The 21,339-nt window shown below is 37.2% G+C and overlaps 1 protein-coding gene and 1 pseudogene across 7 annotated transcripts in view; one reads left to right on the plus strand and one right to left on the minus strand.

The window, feature by feature from the left end:
• The window catches only part of ARNT (aryl hydrocarbon receptor nuclear translocator), a 76,218-nt gene that overhangs the window by 7,351 nt on the left and 47,528 nt on the right, over positions 1 to 21,339 (minus strand). For all 7 annotated transcript variants that reach the window (XM_042953874.1, XM_042953872.1, XM_042953873.1 and 4 more), the window contains 8 exons: positions 18,803 to 19,016; positions 17,581 to 17,683; positions 15,814 to 15,879; positions 15,314 to 15,399; positions 13,664 to 13,740; positions 8,481 to 8,615; positions 5,795 to 5,869; positions 2,311 to 2,462 (listed from right to left, as the gene is read on the minus strand). In XM_042953874.1, coding sequence (XP_042809808.1) covers positions 2,311 to 2,462; positions 5,795 to 5,869; positions 8,481 to 8,615; positions 13,664 to 13,740; positions 15,314 to 15,399; positions 15,814 to 15,879; positions 17,581 to 17,683; positions 18,803 to 19,016 — 908 coding nt within the window. The remainder of the gene's footprint in view (positions 1 to 2,310; positions 2,463 to 5,794; positions 5,870 to 8,480; positions 8,616 to 13,663; positions 13,741 to 15,313; positions 15,400 to 15,813; positions 15,880 to 17,580; positions 17,684 to 18,802; positions 19,017 to 21,339) is intronic.
• LOC122228684 lies at positions 4,341 to 5,459 on the plus strand (annotated as a pseudogene).

Genomic DNA, 21,339 nt, shown 5'->3' on the forward strand with positions numbered 1-21,339 from the left:
CATTCTTTCTCATTGCCACGTAGTATTCCATTGTGTATATAAACCACAATTTCTTTATCCATTCATCAGTTGATGGACATTTAGGCTCTTTCCATAATTTGGCTATTGTTGAGAGTGCTGCTATAAACATTGGGGTACAAGTGCCCCTATGCATCAGTACTCCTGTATCCCTTGGATAAATTCCTAGCAGTGCTATTGCTGGGTCATAGGGTAGGTCTATTTTTAATTTTCTGAGGAACCTCCACACTGCTTTCCAGAGCGGCTGCACCAATTTGCATTCCCACCAACAGTGCAAGAGGGTTCCCGTTTCTCCACATCCTCTCCAGCATCTATAGTCTTCTGATTTGTTCATTTTGGCCACTCTGACTGGCGTGAGGTGATATCTGAGTGTGGTTTTGATTTGTATTTCCCTGATAAGGAGCGACGTTGAACATCTTTTCATGTGCCTGTTGGCCATCCGGATGTCTTCTTTAGAGAAGTGTCTATTCATGTTTTCTGCCCATTTCTTCACTGGGTTATTTGTTTTTCGGGTGTGGAGTTTGGTGAGCTCTTTATAGATTTTGGATACTAGCCCTTTGTCCGATGCATCATTTGCAAATATCTTTTCCCATTCCGTTGGTTGCCTTTTAGTTTTGTTGGTTGTTTCCTTTGCTGTGCAGAAGCTTTTTATCTTCATAAGGTCCCAGTAATTCACTTTTGCTTTTAATTCCCTTGCCTTTGGGGATTCAAGGGCAATTCTATATAGCTAGACTAAGTGGAAAAGTAGTAACCTGACAACTGACATCCACTTATAATAAAAAAGATAGTAAGAATGTGGAGAAACTGGAATCCTCATTAAATTGCTGATGGAAATGTAAAAGGGTACTGAAGCTTTGGAAAACAGTTTGGCAATTCCTCAAAAAACTAAACACAGAGTTACCAAGTAACCCAGCAGTTCTACTCTTAGGTATACACCCAAGAGAATAAAAACATCCACATAAAGACTGGTACATAAATGTTCATAGCCATGTTCCAAATAGCCAAAAAGTAGAAATAACCCAATGACCATCAACTAATGAATGGATAAACAAAATGTATCCCCATATAAAGGAATATTATTTGGCAATAAAAAAAATGAAGTACAGATAAATGCTACAAGAGAGGACCCTTAAAACATTATACTAAGCGTTAAGAGGCCAGTCATAAAGAATCATGTATTATATGATTCCATGCATATGAAATGTCTAGAATAGACAAATTTATAGAGACCGAGAGTAGATTAGTTGTCATAAGGGCTTGGGAGTGGAGAGGATGACTGTTAATGAGTACAGAATTTCTTTTAGGGGGAATGAGCATGTACTGAAATTAGATTGTGGTAATAGCTGTACAACCCTGTGACATACTAAAAAAATTATACACTTTAAATGGGTGAACTATATGGTATATGCAATCTATACCTCAATAAAACTGGTTTTCACAAAGTTGAGGAAGAAAAACTCAAAAAGAAAGGAATCAAGGAATTGAGGAACAGAAACTAACAAAAGTGGACATAGATAGCTCTGCTCTCAGCGATAGTCCATGAGCCAAATCCAGTCCATTGTCTGTTTTTGTAAATCAAAGTCTGTTGGAACATAGCTATCTTTGTTCATTTCATTTGTTTAGGACTCTTTTCATGCTACAATAGCAGAGGTTAGTAATTGCAATAGAGACCATATGCCTCACAAAGCTAAAATAATTATTATCTGTCCTTTTACAAAAAAAGTTTAGAGACACCTGCTCTAGAGGAAAATCCTACCAGAATAGAGCAATAAACCGGTGTAGAAAACAAGATGCTTTCTGGGGGCACCTGGGTGGCTCAGTCGGTTAAACATCCGGCTCCGGTTCAGGTCAGGATCCTGCAGTTTGTGAGTTCTAGCCCTCCATCAGGCTCTGTGCTGACAGCTCAGAGCCTGGAGCTAGCTTTGGTTTCGGTGTCTCCCTCTTTCTCTGCCCTCCCCCGCTTATGCTCCGTTTCTCCCTGTCTCTCAAAAATAAATAATTTTTTAAAAAATTAAAAAAACAAAACAATATCCTTTCTAGAAGGGGATGAAACAAAGTTGAAATACAAACCCTTCACATCTTAGAACCTACTCTTTTAAGCTACTGTTTGTTAAAATCTTATTCTACCTGGATGAATTACTCTAAATTCTGTAGTAAGCTAAAGATGAGGAACTTCAAACTAATGGTGTTTACTACCACAAAAGTAGAAGAGGAGGAGACAGCTTGGTAAGGCTAAGCAGACTTGGCCCAGGAGAAATACCCAATATTGGTAAAGGCCTTTATGGTACATACTTCACATTGGTGTTGGTACAGATGATGTACTCAATTTCATCTGAGTAAGGGTTCTGGAAAGTAAAGGAGCTGGTTCTCATCCAGAGCCATTCCCGGTTCTTAGACCGGAACCGGAACATGACAGACAGCACCTGGCCTTTTAACTTCACCACCTGAAAAAGTTTTCATGCTATCAGTGAAACCCACAAAAAATTTTCTTTAGAATTTTTTTTTAATTTCCCATTTCTACAAACCTAAGATTCTTGTGTCACTGTCCTTGAAATATACCAGTCTCTTTCAATGTTACAGATAAAACAATATGCACAGTGAAAACTGAGTGCTAAATAATGGGAGGTATATTTATTTTCTTCTTAGAGTCCTAAGTAGCTATCTGACCACTTTAGTCAAAGTCAAACAAAAGAAACAATTTTTTCCAGGAGAGTAAAGACTGTTTCCCCACTTCCCTTGGAAAGTCCCGTAAAGATATGTTGATCTAGCTTTACAAGTCTATACTAGAAATTTGTAGTTTGACACTGAAATAGCTTACATGTTGCTCCTCAATCCTAGGTTCTTCCCACTCCAAACCTGAGGACTTCTGTTTTCACAGCATCCATGGAGGTTTCTATTAAAACTAAATTGGCTTTAGTTTTGTTTTGCTTTTGTTTTTTAAAAGAAAGTAATCATGGGGAAAAAATTACCTTTGACTCTCCCTCCCTAACAATAAAAAAATAATAATATTTGCAGCTAACATTTATTTTGTACTTACTATACATTGAGCACTGGGCTCTGTGCTTTTCTATTTTTTTTGTTTAGAACATTAACAACATGATAAAAAAGAAATATGAGTTACTGCATTTTAATAATACTAAGCAGCCTTTAACTCTTACATGTGCTCACTGTGTAATATATACAGAATGAATATGACATCTATACACAACTAAGTACTGGCTTTGAAAACCTACTTATTGCAGTATATATCTATTCCAATGAGGTATAAGCCCAATGCTTCAAAATACATACTTTATATATATATATATTTTAAGAAAAAGTGGTAACATTTGTATTTAAGCTGCAAACAGTGTGGAAATAACTGGTGATGTTACAAGCTGACTGAGAAATTATTACAGCAGAAAATGGGACGTACTTCACTTAGTAATAATAAAATGGCACGTTTTATACACACACACACACACACACATACACACACACACACACCTTGTACAAATCAAGTGTAAAACATTTGGTTACTATAGTAACTCAAATGGAAGAGAAAAAAAGGAAAACAAGCTTCATTGGAAATAACTAAATTTATTACTGAAAAAGAAATATAAATTCAACTGGACTTAAATAGCAAAATCAGGAAATCAGCAACCAAGTAAGCAGCTGGAGACCACACATTAAAAAGCACCTTTATCTAGGTACTCTAAAGTCACAGTAGCAACTAATGTCAGAATAATAACTTTGAGATTATATAGTGTGTAATGAGTCATTAAAGCTGTTTTGGAAAAAAAATTTTCCACAAGAGAGAAAATAATAGTCTATGGCCAAAAGTGTCAAGAATTCAGAATTCAAGGATTTAAAATATACTGTACAATATCTTCTCACACTAAAGGTCCATGTCCTTAGTTTTGAATGGATTCAACAGAAGTCAGAATGGTTTTCAGAATGGTTTTTCTGAGCCTACACATACACGAAATGTGATTTTTCTGTGAGCTGCAGCTGAGTACAAGGAACTGGTAATGCTGAGGACTCAGGAGACAGAGACATTTCACTGCCATCTTCTGATTTTCTATAGAAGTTGGGTTATACATGGGGCACCTTGGTGGCTCAGTCGGTTGGGCATCCGACTTCGGCTCAGGTCACGATCTCACAGTTTGTGAGTTTGAGTCCCATGTCGGGCTCTGTGCTGACAGCTCAGAGCCTGGAGCCTACTTCAGATTCTGTGTCTCCCTCTCTCTCTGCCCCCTCCCCTGCTAATGCTCTGTCTCTGTCTCTCAAAATGTATAAATGTTAAAAAAAAAAAAAAAAAAAAAAAAAAAAAAGTTGGACTATGTGCTTTAAATGCATTGCCTTATTTAATATTCCCAACAATCCTCTGAATTTAAGTACTGTTATTATACCTATTGTATTCCTAAGGACATTACTGAGGCTTAAAGAGGGAAATTAGTCTAATATAAGAATGCTTCCTAAAGCCAAATCTGTACCGAAATTAAATTCACCAGATATTTTCAGAATCTAGCGCCTGAAAATAACAATTGAGTCAGCTTACAACTAAGAGTTAACTCTTGCCTTTTGGCTCCCTTAGCAGTGCCATGCAGGCTGGCAAGAACAGACGCTTTATAAAAGGGCAAAAAGGCAGCCAAGAAGAAAGTGGTTGATCCATTTTCTAAGAAAGACTGGTATGATGTGAAGGCACTGGATATAAGAAATACTGGAAAAACACTACTCATGAGAAATCAAGAAATCAAAATCTCATCTGATGGCCTCAAGGGTCGTGTTTTTGAAGTGAGCCCTGCTGATCTGCCATGAATGATAAAGTTGCATTTATAAAATTCAAGCTAATTACTGAGGATGTTCGGGGCAAAAACTGCCTAATTTCTATGGCATAGATCTTACTCATGAGAAAATGTGTTCCATGGTCAAAAAATGGCAGACAATGATTGAAGCTCATGTTCATGTTGAGACTATTGATGGCTATTTTCTTTGTCTATTTTGTGTTGGTTTCACTAAAAAACACATAAATCAGATTAATTAGAAGACCTCTTATGCTCAGCACCGACAGGTCCGCCAAATTCAGGAAAAGATGGCAGAAATCATAACCTGAGAGGTGCAGACAAATGACTTCAAAGAAATGGTAAATAACTGATTGCAGATAGCATCAGAAAAGACATAGAAAAGGCCTGCCAATCTATTTATCCACTTCATGATGTCTTTAACTGTTAGGTAAAAATGCTGAAGCAGCCCAAGTTTGAATTGGAAACGCTCATGGAGCTTCATGGTGAAGGAATTAGTTTTGAAAAAGCCACTGGGGATAAGACTGGTACTAAAGTGGGACAAGCTGGTGGATATGAGAATATCTACAAAATCTGTTTAAAATTCAGACATTTAATGGTGACAAAAAATCTTACTTGTGATGTTTAAAAAAAAAAAGCCATTGACTCTTACTTATCTATAAAACAACTAAGAAATGAATATTTCTACTAGCATCCACAGTTCAGTGAGGCCTAAAGTATTTTAAATACTTTAAAGAGTCTTTTGGATACAGCTAGCTAGATATAAGACAGTGAGTAGCCAAAGCCAAAATATGGCCATTATTCATAGTTTCAAAATACCAGTCCTTTTCTCTTTTCTGTTCCTTAAAAATACAGGCTATGTACCAAACATAAGATTATGGTGGTGCCTGTCACAGTACTCCATCAGTGGTCAATAAATATTTGAGGAATTAATATGATAACAAATATTAAATAAAAATATTAGTCAGATCCAAACCAGGGGAGAAAGTTACCTGTTGGAAGCTGTCTCTTAGAAGCTGTTGGTCTTCGGGATGACAGAATTCCACAATATTCTTTCCTAAGAGTTCCTAAAAATGAAAAAGAAGAGTAAGATGGACACTTTTGTGATCATCTAACTTCATGGCCCATCAGCAAAGGACTTGGATTTTATTTCTCCTGTCTTTATCCCAGGATTACAAGTGAGGAGGAAAAACAAACAAAACCAAAATACAGAATCTGCTAAGCAAATGGCCTCTAGAACATTTTTCTTTTTCAGAACATTATTTACTTTAACTGCATTTTTATAGATTTGAGGTCTAATGTACAACCTATAATTCACTCATTCTAAATCTACAATTTGATGGTCTCTAACATATTTATACAGTTGTGCAACTACCATTATTACCACAATCCAGTTTCAGAATATGTCCACTGCCCCCAAAAGTTCCCTTGTGTCTGTTCGTAGTCAACACCCGCTCCCAATCTGCTAGCCAACCAGTGAGTGATCTGCTTTCTACTTTAGTGCTGCCTTTTCTAGAAATTTCATACAAATGGAATTATATAATATGTAGTTTTTTGTGTCTAGCTTCTTACAATTAACTTAAGATTTTTGGAGTTCATGTATGTTGTTGCATGTATCAAAAGTATATTCCTTTTTATTGCTCAGCAGTATTCTAACATGAAGGTATCACAGTTTGTGTATCCATTCACTAGTTAATGAACATTTTGAGTTTTCCCACTTTGGGGCTATTATGAAATACAACTGTGAATAAAAATCTTTCTTTATGGGCACATATGTTTCATTTCTCTTAAGTAAATACTTAGGAGTGCAACTGCTACATTGTAGAGTAAGTCATATTTAATTTTTTATGAAACTGTTTTTCCATTTTTTCCAAAATGTTTTTCCAAAGTGACTATGCCATCGTACATGTCTACCAACAACATGTGATGGTTTCAATTTCCCCACATTCTCACAACACTTTTTTAAAAAAATGTTTATTTATTTTGAGAGAGAGAGAGCACAAGTATTTGCACATGCGTGTGGGGGAGGTACAAAGGGAGAGGGTGAGAGAGAATCCCAAGCAGGCTCCGCACTGTTGGCGCAGAGCCCAATGCGAGGCTCGATCTCACTAAGTGTGAGATCGTGACCTGAACTGAAATCAAGAGTCAGATGCTCAATTGACTGAGCCACCCAGGTGCCCCACTTTTTGATAATACTGGACATATAGTGGCATCTCACTGTGGTTTTAATTTGTACCTTCCTATTGACTAATGATGATGAGCATCTTGGGTTTTTTTTTGTTTGTTTTTGTTTTTTAAGATTTTCTTTTTAAGTAATTGCTATACCCAACATGGGGCTCAAACTTACAACCCTGAGATCGACAGTTGCATGCTCCCCTGACTGAGCAGCCAGGTGCCCCATGATGAACATCTTTTTATATGCCATTCCTATTGCTTCTTTGGTGAAATGTCTATTCAAATCTTGTGCCCCTTTTTTACTGGCTGTTTACCTTAATGAGTTCTGAGAGTTCTTTTATATATTCTGGATACCAATTCTTTTATAAGAAATCTTTGCCTAACTTAAGATCACAAAGATATTCTCCTATATTCTTCTAGAAGTTTTATAACTTTAGCTCTCATGCATTTACGTCTTTGAGTTGATCTTTGTGCATGGTGTGGGTAAGAGTTTACATCCTTTTGAGGTGGGTGGATATCCAACTTTTCCATCACCATCTGTTAAAAAGACTTCTTTTCCCTGCTTGATTGTTGGCATCTTTTTGGAAAATCATCTGACCATAAATGTGAAAAGACACTCTACTCTGGTTCTATTGATCTATATACCTATCTTTATACTGCTCCCACACTACCTTGATGACAACTATGTGACAGATGATGAATCAGGTAGTGATTCCAACTTCGTTCTTTTTTTCCAAGACCTCTTCTTTACCAACTTCTTCACAGAACCATAACCGAAGTCCCTCCTGGCCATATGGCTTTGAAAGTTTGTATAATGACTTATTTCTCAACTCTGGGTATAGCTTCCTAGTCTGTTGAATGAGAAATCTCAATAAAGGAGCACCTGGATGGCTCAGTCGGTTAGGTGTCTGACTTCAGCTCGAGTCCTGATCTCACAGTTCATGAGTTTGAGCCCTGCATCAGGCTCTGTGCAGACAGCTCAGAGCCTGGAGCCTGCTTCAGATTCTCTGTCTCCCTGTCTCTCTGCCCCTTCCCTGTTCACACTCTGTCTCTCTCTCTCAAAAATAAATGGATATTAAAAAAATTTTTAATGAAAAATTTTCAATAAAATCATAATAACTGGTGCCAAATCTGCATATTTTGTGGGTTACTATGTACCTAGGTGACTACAAAAATTATCTAACAATGGTCATACCATTATAAAAATTAAAATGACACTTCTGCATTATTATTATCTATATTAATATCAACAAGAAAAAATAAATACACATTCATGCCTGCTGCCCCAACCTGGTTTCACAAGATGTATTTTTCTAGGTTAGATGAATAACACTGGTAGGAAGTGGAGAATAAACTTAGCTACTGATAGAATAGGATCATCTCTTTTTTCTGACCTGCGGCTACCATGTTTTGGCTATTCTGGAATTACATGACTGAATAATCTAAACAAAGCCAAGGTAAACAGGTTTAAGTATTAGTGGTGTAACAGCTGTACCTCCTCACCTGTGGTTGATAGCCAACAGTAGCCACACAGCGGTGATCCACAAAAGTGAAGATCCCCTCAATGTTGTGCCGAGAGATGAACTCTGTTGGTTGACAAACGTTACTCATGTCTGTACAGCTGGGAGAACTGGTTACCTGAAAGTAAAGAGATAAAAACAAGATAAAATGATTCCATTCTTTATAGATGCATTTCCCATGTCCTCGTGATCATATACATAAACACGAGGATCCCAGTTTAAGGAATTTCTGTGCTTTCACATCTCACTCAGAAAGGAAAAAATTACAATCACAATTAGACCAAGAGGCCTAGCTTCACCCCCACATCTGTACTCTTTACCAACTCTGTAAAGAAGATAAAAATTCATTCAACCCAAAACTCACCTACTGTCATTCAGCTTGGCTGTGCTGTGTTCATTATTCAGATTGGAAAATTATAGTCTCCAGTAACCAAGAAACTTATCTAACTTTATGGGAAGAATGAAAATACTTCCACTTCTCTAGTCATGTAATGACAAAATGAAAAGATCTCTCTTCTCCTGATAGAAGAAGAAATTAGTTGGAAATAGAAAATTCAGCACTTGTAAAGGTCAAAGTATGAAAGATAAAGGGAAAAGATCTCCCTCCTCTTCTCATCCTTTTCAGATTCTTCTAAATCTAAGAGAAGCAAACTACGAATGCCATATTTTTCCAAATATCTAGAGTTTTATATAATTCTTCATTTATATTCAGAGAGTAAAATAAAAATAACATGAACAAGTCCTGAGGAGATTTCTTCTCACTGAAAAGGGATGATATAGGACTTCCAGGGAAGATGGTGGAGCAGGAGGACCCTAAACTCACCTTGTCCCATGGATACAACTAGATAAAAGCCACATCAGTGTAAATAATCCAGAAAATGACCCAAAGGCTGGCAGAACAAACTCTCCACAGCTACGTAGAGAAGTGGCCACACTTAAGAGGGTAGGAAGGGTAGAGATGCAGTTAGGAGCTAAACAGACCCACTAAGTGGACCTGTGTGGCTGTCAGCAGGAGGGAGAGAAACATACTCTCACACCGCAGAGCCCCTATGAGGAAGACAAATCCCCATAACATTTGGCTTTGAAAACCAGAGGGGTGGAATTTCAAGAATTCTTACAAATAGCAGGGCTTAAAACATGGAACACTAAAAATCAGCAATCTCAAGGGAAAGCTGGGAGGGCAAGAGGAAACTAAGTCCCTGCTCTTAAAGAAACAGCACAACAAACAGTCCCAGGGAGATACAGCATGGAAGCAGCACTATGAAAAACACCTGAGGTATACAGGAAGGAGATTTGTTTACTAACTTCAGAGGATGTGCTGGAGGGGCAGGGATCATCTGAAAACTTCTCCAGGAACAATGGAGCTTGCTGGTGCCATTACCTTCCTCCACCCCCCAGCACAAGCAGACACCTGCAGGAGCCAGTGTGGTACCAACACTCATTACTTCACTTACGAACAGTGTGCCCCACCCAGGCACAGCCCCTCCAGCCAGGCTGCAGCTCCAGGTTTCCTCCCATAGCAGAACCCTGCAAACCTTGTGAACACCTCGCACTCTGCTCATGCATCCTCCTGTGGCTGAGTGCTATTTATCTCTGGCAAACGTCTGGTCAGACTCAACTTAAGCCCACGGTGGCCCCAGACTAGCCTACTAACAACACAGGGACCAAACATGCCCACAACGGACAAAGAGCCATTGCAGACGACTGGACCGAAGCAAAAGCAGCCCAGCCACAATAGCGGGGCACACACAGGAGACACCCCTGAAGCGCCAGGTTCTGGGGAACAGGGGACACTGCACTGCAGTGCACTACAGAACCCCTTTTTCATAAGGCCACTACTTTCAAGAGCAGGAGATGTAGCTGCCTTTCCTAATACATAGAAACAGAGGAATATGTTCCAAATGAAATAACAGGACAAAATCACAGCAAGAGACCTAAACAAAACAGAGATAAAGTAATATGCCTGATAGAGAATTTAAAGTAATGGACATAAAGATACTCACTGGACTTGAGAAAAGAGTGGAGTACCTCAGTGAGACCCTTAACAAAAAGACAGGAAACATAAAAAAGAAACAATCAGAGATGAAGAATTCAATAACTGAAATTAAAAATACACTAGATGGAATAAATAGTAGACTAGAGGAAGCAGAAAAATGAATCAGTAACCTGGAGGATAGAATAATGGGAAGCAATCAAGCTGAACAGGAAAGAGGGAAAACATAAATAAATAAAAAATGAAAATGGGCTTAGGGAACTCAGTCATGCCAGCAAGCTTAAGAACATTCACATTATAGGGATCCCAGAAGGAGAAGGGAGAGAAAAAGGGGCAGAAAATTTATTTGAATAAATAATAGCTGAAAACTTCCAAATTTCTGGGAAAGGAAATAGGAATCCAGATCCAGAAGGCACAGAGATTCCCCAATAAAATCAACCTAGGGAGGTCCACACCAAAACATACAATAATTGGCAAAAAGTAGAAAAAAAAAATTTTTAAAGCAGCAAGAAGAAAAAAAGAAAAAGGATAACAGTTACATATAAAGGAAAACCATAACATAATCAGATTTTTCAAAAGAAACTTTGTACACCAGAGGGGAGCAGCATGATATATTCAAAGTACTGAAAAGAAAAAACCCTGCCGCCAAGAATACTCTATCCAACAAGGCTATCACTCACAATTGAAGGACAGATAAAGTTTCCCAGACCAACAAAAGTTACAGAAATCATGACCACTAAGCCAACCTTACAAGAAATGTTAAAGGGGGCTCTTTGAGACAGTAAGGAGGAGTAAAAAAAGTAGGAAACACAAAAGCAGTAAAATTAAGTAGGTTTATAAATATCAGTCCAGGGATTCACAAAATAGAAGAATGTAAAGTATAATAAAGAATGGGTTCAAACTTAAGTGACCATTAACTTAATATAAGCTACTATATGCAAAAGATGTTATACACAAACCTAATGGTAACCACAAATTAAACCAGTAATAGATATGCAAAAAATAAAGGAATCCAAGCATATCATTAAATAAAGCCAACAAACCATCATTAGAGGAGACAGCAAGAGAAGAAACAAAGCACAGGCTTCACCCCAACATGAGGCTTGAACTCACAACCCTGAGATCAAGAGTCAGATGCTCCACCACCGACTGAGCCAGCCAGGCACTCCAAGAATTACCTTCAATGTAAATGGACTAAATGCTCCAATCAAAAGACACAGGGTGACAATGTATAAAAAAACAAGACCCATCTATATGCTGCCTATTAGAGATAAAGACACATGAAGACTGAAAGTGAAGGGAAAAGCATTTATCACTCATGCAAATTGAAGTGAAAAGAAACAGGGTAGCAATATTTATATTGGACAAAATAGATTTTAAAACAAAGACTATAACAAGAGACAAAGAAAGACACTATATAATCACAAAAGGAATAAACCAACAAGAAGACTGAACAATTGTAAGTATTTATGCACTCAACATATTGGAAGCACCCAATATATAAAACAGCTAATATATTATATAAAAGAAGTAATCTATAGTAATACAGTAACAGCAAAGGACTTTAACATGCTACTGTCTTGAATGGATAGATCATCCAAACAGAAAATCAACAAGCAAACAGTGGCTTTGAATGACACATTGGACCAGATGGATCTAACAAATATATTCAGAATGCTCCATCCTAAAACAGTAGAATACACATTCTTTTTAAATCCTAGAAGAGAGCACAGGAAATAATTTCTTTGACATTGGCCACAGCAACATTTTTTTAGATATGGCTCCTGAGGCAGAGGAAACAAAAGCAAAAATAAACTACTGGGACTACATCAAAATAAAAAAGCTTCTGCACAGCAAAGAAAACAACCAACAAAACTAAAAGACAACCTACTGAATGGGAAAAGCTATTTGCAAATGACATATCTGATAAAGAGTTCGTATCCAAAATATATAAAGTACTTATACAACCCAACACCAAAAAAACAAAAAAAACAAAAAAACCCCACCCAAATAACCTAACCAAAAAATGGGAGAAGACATGAACAGACATTTCTCCAAAGAAGACATACTGATGGCCAACAGACCCATGAAAAGATGCTCACCACCACTAATCATCAGGGAAATGGAAATCAAAACCACAATGAGATACTACCTCATATCTGTCAGAATGGCTAAAAATCAAAAACACAAGAAACAAGTGTTGGCCAGGATGAAGAGAAAAAGGAACTCCTGTGCAGTGTTGGTGGGAATGCAAAACTGGTGCAGCCACTGTGAAAAACAGTACGGAGGTTCCTCAAAAAATTAAAAAGAGAACTACCATATGATCCAGTAATTCCACTACCGGGTATTTATGCAAAGGATATAAAAACACTAATCCGAAAATATACATGCACTATGTTTACTGCAGCATTATTTATAATAGCCAAATTATGGCAGCAGCCCAAGTCTCCATCGATAGGTGAATGGATAAAGATGATATGTGTGTGTGTGGGTGTGTACGTGTATATATATATACATATACATACACGTACACACCCACACACCCACATAATGGAATATTACTCAGCCGTAAGAAAGAATGGAATCTTCCCATTTACAACATGGATGGATCTAGAGAGCATAATTCTAAGTGAAATAAGTCAGAGAAAGACAAATACCATATGATTTCACATATATGTGGACTTAAAAAACAAAACAAAGATAAAAAAGACAAAAAATAAGATTCTTAACTACAGAGAAGAAACTCTGGGTCAGGGGATAGGTGAAAAAGGTGAAGAAGATTAAGAAAACACTATTTTCTTTCCAAGTGTCTATTTAAATTCATTAGTTAACATCCAGTGTAATTAAGTTTCAGGTGTAGAAAGGTAGTGATTTATCACACACATAACACCCGGTACTCATCACAAGTGTCTTCCTCAGTACCCATCACCTATTTAACCCATTCCCATCCCCCCAAGAATATGCTTATGATGAGCACTGAGTAATGTATAGAATTACTGAATCACTCTGCTATACACCTAATATAACTAATACACTACTAAATTAATATAATACCATATGTTAACTGTATTGGGATTAAAAGTTAAAAAACAAATACTCAAAGAAAACTGAAAAATAAAGAAGGAAAAAAGGAAAAAAAAAAAGATGATATAGGTGTGGAAATTCATACTTGCCTGTAGTCTGCCAATGGCCACTAGGCAAAATTTGCTCCCCTGGCCAGCCTCTGGATCATCATCTGGGAGGGAGACACCTTCAGGAAGGTGAAGTTAAAAAGGTTTAACAGGAATTTCAAACTCAATTGCCTTCAATACAGATAGAAAGATTTAAAATACATGTAAGGTATGAAGAGACTAAGTATAACACAATAGAGAGTGCTGAATGATTAGAATAACAGTAAGACAACAATTGCACAGAACTTACCACATATGCCAGGTACTATTTTAAGTATTTTTACATATAATAATTCATGTATTTTACCCGTATTAATTGTAATAAATTGCAGAGTACAAGTCCCACCCTAAGTATTCTTAAAAACCATGCTGGCCAAGCCAAACATATATGAAGAGAGTCATTCATTCTGTGACCATAATGATAGGCAGAGAACAGATGTCTTGCCCAACCTGTGTCTTTTAAAGTAAGCAAACAACCAAAAATGAAATGAAACCAAACACCAACAGTTATTTATGTCCTTTGGAAAAGAGAGAAGCCAATGTTTCAATATTTTGTGTGGAAAAGGAAGAAGACTGCATTCTCTTTAGTCTTTGCATATGTATCTTTTTTTTTTTTTACCAAGAAAAATAGTATTTCTTTGAGAGCAATACGGAAGAATGAAAGACCATGCATACTGCAAAAGTATGGCTTACACGATATATAAATTAAAAAGTTCAAATGTCACTAAACTTAAAACTAAATTTTTCTTAATTGCATTTAACTGCCATTTATTGAATGCGTACTATATGCCAGGCACTGGGATGAGTGATTTTCTTACATTAAATTTAATCCTCAAAATAACTCTGCATGAGTTATTTTGAGTTTGGAGTTATAATCTCCAAATCATAGGTAAGAAATCTGAGGGGTTCTTTTTATAAAGTCAAGCAACTTACCCTAAGTTATACCATTAATAAGTAACAATGCCAGAATCAAACTCAGGTTTTTCCAAATACAAAGTTTAATTTCTTACCCCAATATACCACCTTGCCTCCCTTTTCTCTTAAGTTTCCCTCTCTCTACAATCCCACTTCCCAATCATACCCATCCAGCAGGGAAGTAATAAAGTGGCTAAGATCTGGAAATTCTGACAAACCAGTTTAAAAGGCTGACCCCTGCACCCCAACCACCCTTCTCACATTCCCTGTTTGACTTCCAGTTCTAGTAAAGCTACTCTGCTCACATCCTGATTTAAAGCCTTTACAGAGAATATCCCATTTGTAAATTACTACAATCAAGCCATTTCCCTCTTTTCCCTCAAAGTCGTGCTCCTACTTTATGTAGCTTTCTCAAATTAACTACATTCAATGCCAACTGCTTCTTTGCACACAAATACTTAGAAAATAGGTATTCAGTATATATTATTATGAATCTGCACATTTAAAATTGCATTCTGTGACACAGCCAACATTGAGTCATTTTCCAGTCTGAGTAATCCATCTCCCCAACTGGACTATAAAGGAGGAGCAGAAGTCTATCTGCTTTTTCTTTCGTGTTTTCTTGTAGTTTATACCACAGTACATACCATGTACCAGGTACATGACAAATGCTAGAGCTAACTTTCTCAGACTCTGTGACAATCCTGCTGCACCACGGAAGAAATCCAACTTCCCTACCTGCTGGGGGCCAGGCCTTGATATAGCCTGTGCAGTGGACCACCACAAAATGAGGTTCCCCATCCTTCACAGAGCCAAGTCCGTTCCTAGAAGAAGTACATGTGTGAGGAGAAAAACTACCCAGTAACATTTAAAAGGCAATGCTGGTTTAGTACCTTTAACTTCAGGCTCTTGGATGTTTAGAAAAGTGGTCACTTTTTGGCCTCTTCCACCCCAAAGTGACCACCATATTTCTGAGCCTTGCCAAAATAAAGCAACCAAAAGGTATTACAGCAGAAAGAAAGTTGGTAAAGTGGTAGGGCCACTTCTTTAAAACAAGATGAGCAAAAGATGCTGCAGAAGGTCAGGAAAATATTGCCAGAAAATTAAGTAACTGGGAAATGAGGGATGAAGGTAAGGGCTGCTGAAGGAAGTACTACACACAGTAAGATAGTTTAAAAAGTGATGATCTCTACAGGAATTTGGCCATCCCTTTGGTTCTTCATTGTTTAGGATCTCACCTGCATCTGTTCCTCACAAAGCTCAGTCTATTCATGGAGACGGGGTCTACAGAGCTATTGCCACACCTGTTTTAAGGAACGGAGACATTAAAAGCAATTACGCTGTGCTATTAAAGAACTTTTCATCCGTTAACAGCCAGATAACAGGCTCTGGATACAATGAAACACAGAAGGATAAATGAACCAGGTTTGGTATTTCTAAAACTTGTAACTGAAACCAGAATCTGAAGTTCAAAATGTTCCACATACTCTTCAAATGCAGAAATTCTCTACACTGGGGCCAGAATACTTTTTGTGTAAAGGACCAGATGGTAAATATTTCAGCTTTCGTGGACCATAAAATCTGTTGCAACTAGTCAACTCTGCCATTAGGGCATGAAAACAGCCACAGACAATACATAAACAGATGCACATGCTATGTTCTTATATGGCTTTATTTGCAAATAAAGAGTTGTGGTTTGCAGACTCCTGTTCTATACCACATCCCAATCTATTTGCTACATATCCTTATTATTTCTCTTGCTTCTGCCTATGTCTCTACGTAGGCCATGTCCACATACTGGGACATTCTCTCCCACCCTCTCCACTTTCCTTCTCTCGTTTCTTTAAAATAATAATAGGTAAAACTTATATACAGTTTAATATGTACCACACACTATTCTAAGCATCTTTACATATATTTATTCATCTCATCCTCAAAATAACTTTATGAGGTTGATATTAATATAATTCCATTAGACGAAATCACAACACAAAGTAGTCCTGTAATCTGCTCAAGGTCCCAGAAGATACTAAGTGGGAAATCCAGTAATCTAGTTCCAGAAGTTATTCTAAACCACTAAGCCACATAATATTCAATTCTGTAAATCTCTCAGGAAACCTTTCTTAATATCCTACTCATCATTTCTAATAAGCATCCTTAGTAAGTTTCTATTATAAATTAGTAAGTTTCTATTATACAACCTGAATTTATTTTGTAATTTTAAGAGAGATCTTTTCTACCTGTGTAGAATGTACCACCATACTTTCTTCACAATACTAAAATGTATAATTTATAAACACTAAATACTAACAGAAAGACATAATTAAGTATCAACATTTTATGAAAAAAGAAAAATGCAGCAATGACATGAGTACATGGATGTTGTCTTGTGATGTACTGGGGAAAAAATATAGGTTTTGGAATCCAATTACTGTGGATTAAAATAAAATCCTGGGGTGCCTGGGTGGCCCAATCGGTTAAATGTCTGACTTCAGCACAGGTCATGATGTCACAGTTCGTGAGTTCGAGCCATACATCAGGCTCTGTGCTGACAGTGCTGAGTCTGCTTCGGGTTCTCTGCCTCCCTCTCTCTGGCTCTCTCTTTCTCTCTCTCTCAAAAATAAGTAAACATTTAAAAAATAAATAAAAATAAAATAAAATAAAATCCTGTATCAGGCATTATCTATGTAATTCTGGGAAGTTAATTTTTTGAGTCCTTTTTTTTTCTTTTTAACAACAAAATAGGTACCATGAATTCGACTCTGAAGGACAGATGTGGGAAATGAGACTATAGCAATAAACTTCCTAGCATAATGTCTGGCACAGGAGGAGTTCATTAAAATTTAGTTTCCTTATCAAACACTTTATTCTGTTACAACCCATGTGGTAACACTTAAATTTAATCCAACTAGAGCTTGGATTTAAAAGTTTAACTCCTCTAACCAGAAATCAAACCCTCTGCTACTATTCCTGTGTCAAATCACAGTCCGCAGCCTGACACTTACCTCATACGGCAAATAAATGATCTCCTTGAGCCCATACACATCCTCATGGAAGACTGCTGGCCTTCCTTTTTCACTGTTCCAGTCTTCAGATCAAGGATACGCCCTGAAAAAAGAATGAAGAGCAGTATGGAGTGTGTTCTTGTACGAGGGGGAAAGCAGGAGAGACACTGGAGGCAAAGGTAAGTATCCTAATCATTCCCTCCAATCTCCTTGCTTATAACAAGGAGGGGACGGATTTTTTTCAAGTCTAAAATAGCTCAATTTGCATCAATGAATCTTATACTTAAGTTCAAAGCCACCACTGGAGATAACCTTGTGCAAGGAAGGAAAGTAGGAGTGGAAAGTACTGTTGGTAAGCAAAAGGTTAACAAGAACATAAGGAAAAGCTTATACACAAGCATGTACACATGCACACTGAGGGAATGTCATTGTTTAAAAACATATTTTTATATGCTATAGAAACACATATCTGTTTCCAGAGAAACTAGAAACAAATGGCAACTTTTGGGGAAAAGAACTAGAAAAATAAAATCCATAAAAACCTAAAAGAAGGGAAAACTAAAACAACATTAATTTAACCATAGTAGGCTTTCTTGTATTTTAAATACCAGTTTAGATCCGCTTCCACTTTAATTTTTTTTCCAGAGTTGCTTAAGGAGCACTTGTGTTTCCTATAGCCAAACTCTGGCAACAGGACTGAACAGCATTAAAACGGGGTTGTGGGGGAGTGGGGGAGGGAATAAAACGGAAAAATAGTACAAATACAACCAAAAAAAAAAAAAAAAAGTAAAAAGTAAAAACTTATATGGATAACATCTCTAAAATAAAAATCTATTATCATAGAACCCAGTATAAAGCCAAAGAGAGGCACAAACAGGTAGAAAAAAATACCAGGTAATTACCCATACAAATTAAGACAGAAACATGAAGCAATTAATTCTTTTAGAATGAAAAAAAAAAAGTTTATTAGATTTGGTTTTAACTTACTGTTTTATTTACATTAAAATTAAACTTCTATATGTGTCCTATCATTAAAGAAACATTTTCTAAAGATAAGCTACAAATTATATTATCTCCATGTAGATAGAAAAAACTGACCATATTCATTAAAGGAGAAAATTCTAGAAGCCTTGCCAGATTCAACAAACATTGAGCTAAAACACCTCTTCTGTTTCAGAAAAAAAAGGACTTCCCATTCATTTTCCATCCACATAATTCACACCTGTCAGGGCATTTTCTGAAGTGGAAAGCTGCTCACGAAGTTTGTCCACGTCATCTGGATGCACCTGATCATAGAGTGTGCTACCAAACCATTCAGACTGAGGCTGGTTCAAAACAGGGGTCACTGAGTCAGAGACATAAACCACCCGACCTGTCTCACATGAGACAATGAACAGAAAGCCATCTGCTGCCTCCAAGATCAAATGTTTGAGTTCCTGTTCAAAGAAGAGAAATACAAGTTAATACTGAACTCTTAAAAGCCAAGTATTATTCATGGAAAGAATAAGATAGTACATGACTGATTTCTCTCTCCAGAAGCAATTGCTGGCTCCTGCCTGATCCATAGTCACAGTTTTGCAACCTAAGTGTAAGTGCCTTCACGACAGCTTTTCCTTATCAATTATTTCTTCATCCTCTCTGTGTCAGTATCCACCTCCTCCTCAATCTCAGGACTTAAGACGGGGAGTAAGAAAGCTCACCACTAACAGTAACTGAGTTCTTGATTTCACCCCCTTTGGTCTCTTTTTACGATCTTGCTCTACAAATATGTTCATTTTCATTCTCTTTCCCCTCAGATCTATAAACATGATCAAGTTTTCTCAATTCCATGCAAATTTTTCCTCAACTTTGCCCAAATGATCTCCTTTTCAGTGCCAAGTTTATGTTAAGAAAAATGTTATATTCACTGGCTCCATTCTCTTATCTTTCAATTATTTCTCAATCACACTACAATCTTCACTCTAAACCGTTCATGTTGTTTCCAGCAGGTTATCAATGTCCTAACTGCCAATTCAAGTCCTCTTTCCTGGGTCTTTATCATATTACTTGATGTCTTCTGCAGAATCTGTTAACGTTGTCCACTCTATCCTTTTAAGTTTTATTTTCTTCTAGCTTCTACAACACCATCCTCCAACTTTTGCTGCACTTCTAAATGTCCCTTCTCTGCTTCAGGCTCCCTTCTCTTTGTTCAAGTATAGGTATTTCCTAAGTTATATCTTAAGTTCTCTTCTCTATTTATACCATACTCTCTGAGAAATCATATCCACTCCTCCGTGCTATGAAATGATACCCAAATCTACATCTTTAGACTTGCCTAAACTTTTCTTCTTTAGCTTTAAGCAGACCTGAATTCCTGAATTCCAACTATCTGTTAAACATTTCCTCTTAGACACTGTATCAGCAATTCAATTTCAACATCTCAAAACATATCATTATCTCCCCCTCCAAAGAACAATCCTCTGTGCTCTTCTAGCATTTGTTTTTTAATTTATTTATTTTCTAAGTGAAAGAGAGCATGCGAAAGTGGGGAGAGGCAGGGGGAGAGGCAGGGAGAGAGACAGAATCAAAGTAGGTTCTCCAACTCGGGGCTGGATCTCACAAACCACAAGATCATGACCTGAACTGAAATCAAGAGTCAGCTTAACTCACTGAGCCACCCAGGCACCCCTAGCATTTCCTTTTTTGATTAACAGTATCACCTTCCTCTCAGGCTACAAGACTCAAAATCTAATTACTCTCTCTTATGCTCTAGTGAGAACTCTCTTTTATCATTTCCATTTCCAATACTACATCACTGTCCTAGTCATCTTACCCCCAAATCAATGAAATGGTCTCCCTGCTTTCATTCTCTCCAACCCAGCCTTAAAATGCTACAATTTTTTAAAATGCATACATTTTTTTATGGCTTCCCACTGCCTAAAAATTAATATCTAAATTTGGTAACGTAACACCTAAATATTGGATCATCAGGTCCCAGCCTACCTATTATCATCTCCCGAGGCTTGCTAAGCTCCTTCTTTTGCCTTGAATAACCAAATCATTCTTACCAGGTATTTGCTTGGGTTACTCCCAATACTATTCCCCTACTCTTGCTCTCCCATGTTTATACTTCTACAGGACTTAATACTGTACCTTTAGAATAGAACTGATTGTGTGTTTATATTGTGATCTATTTATTTACCTCTTTCCACCAGTGACTATCTCTTATCTCTTTGTTTTCCTCTTTATCTCTTATCTCATTTTTCTCATAGCACAAAAACACTTGGTTAACTCACAATAGGTGCATGACTGGAGTCGACTGAATCAGTATCCCTATGTCTGTTGTTAGAACAAACTGAGTAACTATTCCAAAATACATATATATAAAATCCATACTATGTGTGCTATCATACAGACAATCCCTACTTGGAAAACTATTCTTTTTCTTAATTATTTTTTTATTATGTTTTTATTTATTTTTGAGACAGACAGAGACACAGCATGAGCAGGGGAGGGGCAGAGAGAGAGGGAGACACAGAATCTGAAGCAGGCTCCAGGCTCTGAGCTGTCAGCACAGAGCCTGACGCGGGGCTCGAACTCATGGACTGTGAGATCATGACCTGAGCTGAAGTCAGACGCTTAACCGACTGAGCTACCCAGGCACCCTGGAAAACTATTCTTATTCCTTTCTTCCAAACCACATTTCTTCCTTCTAATCCTTTGAATAAAAGAGTAACATTATGGGTCAATTTTTCTTCCTTATACTTCTTGTATTTTCCA

The sequence above is a fragment of the Panthera leo genome, chromosome C1 (assembly GCF_018350215.1).
Source record: "Panthera leo isolate Ple1 chromosome C1, P.leo_Ple1_pat1.1, whole genome shotgun sequence".
NCBI lineage: Eukaryota > Metazoa > Chordata > Mammalia > Carnivora > Felidae > Panthera > Panthera leo.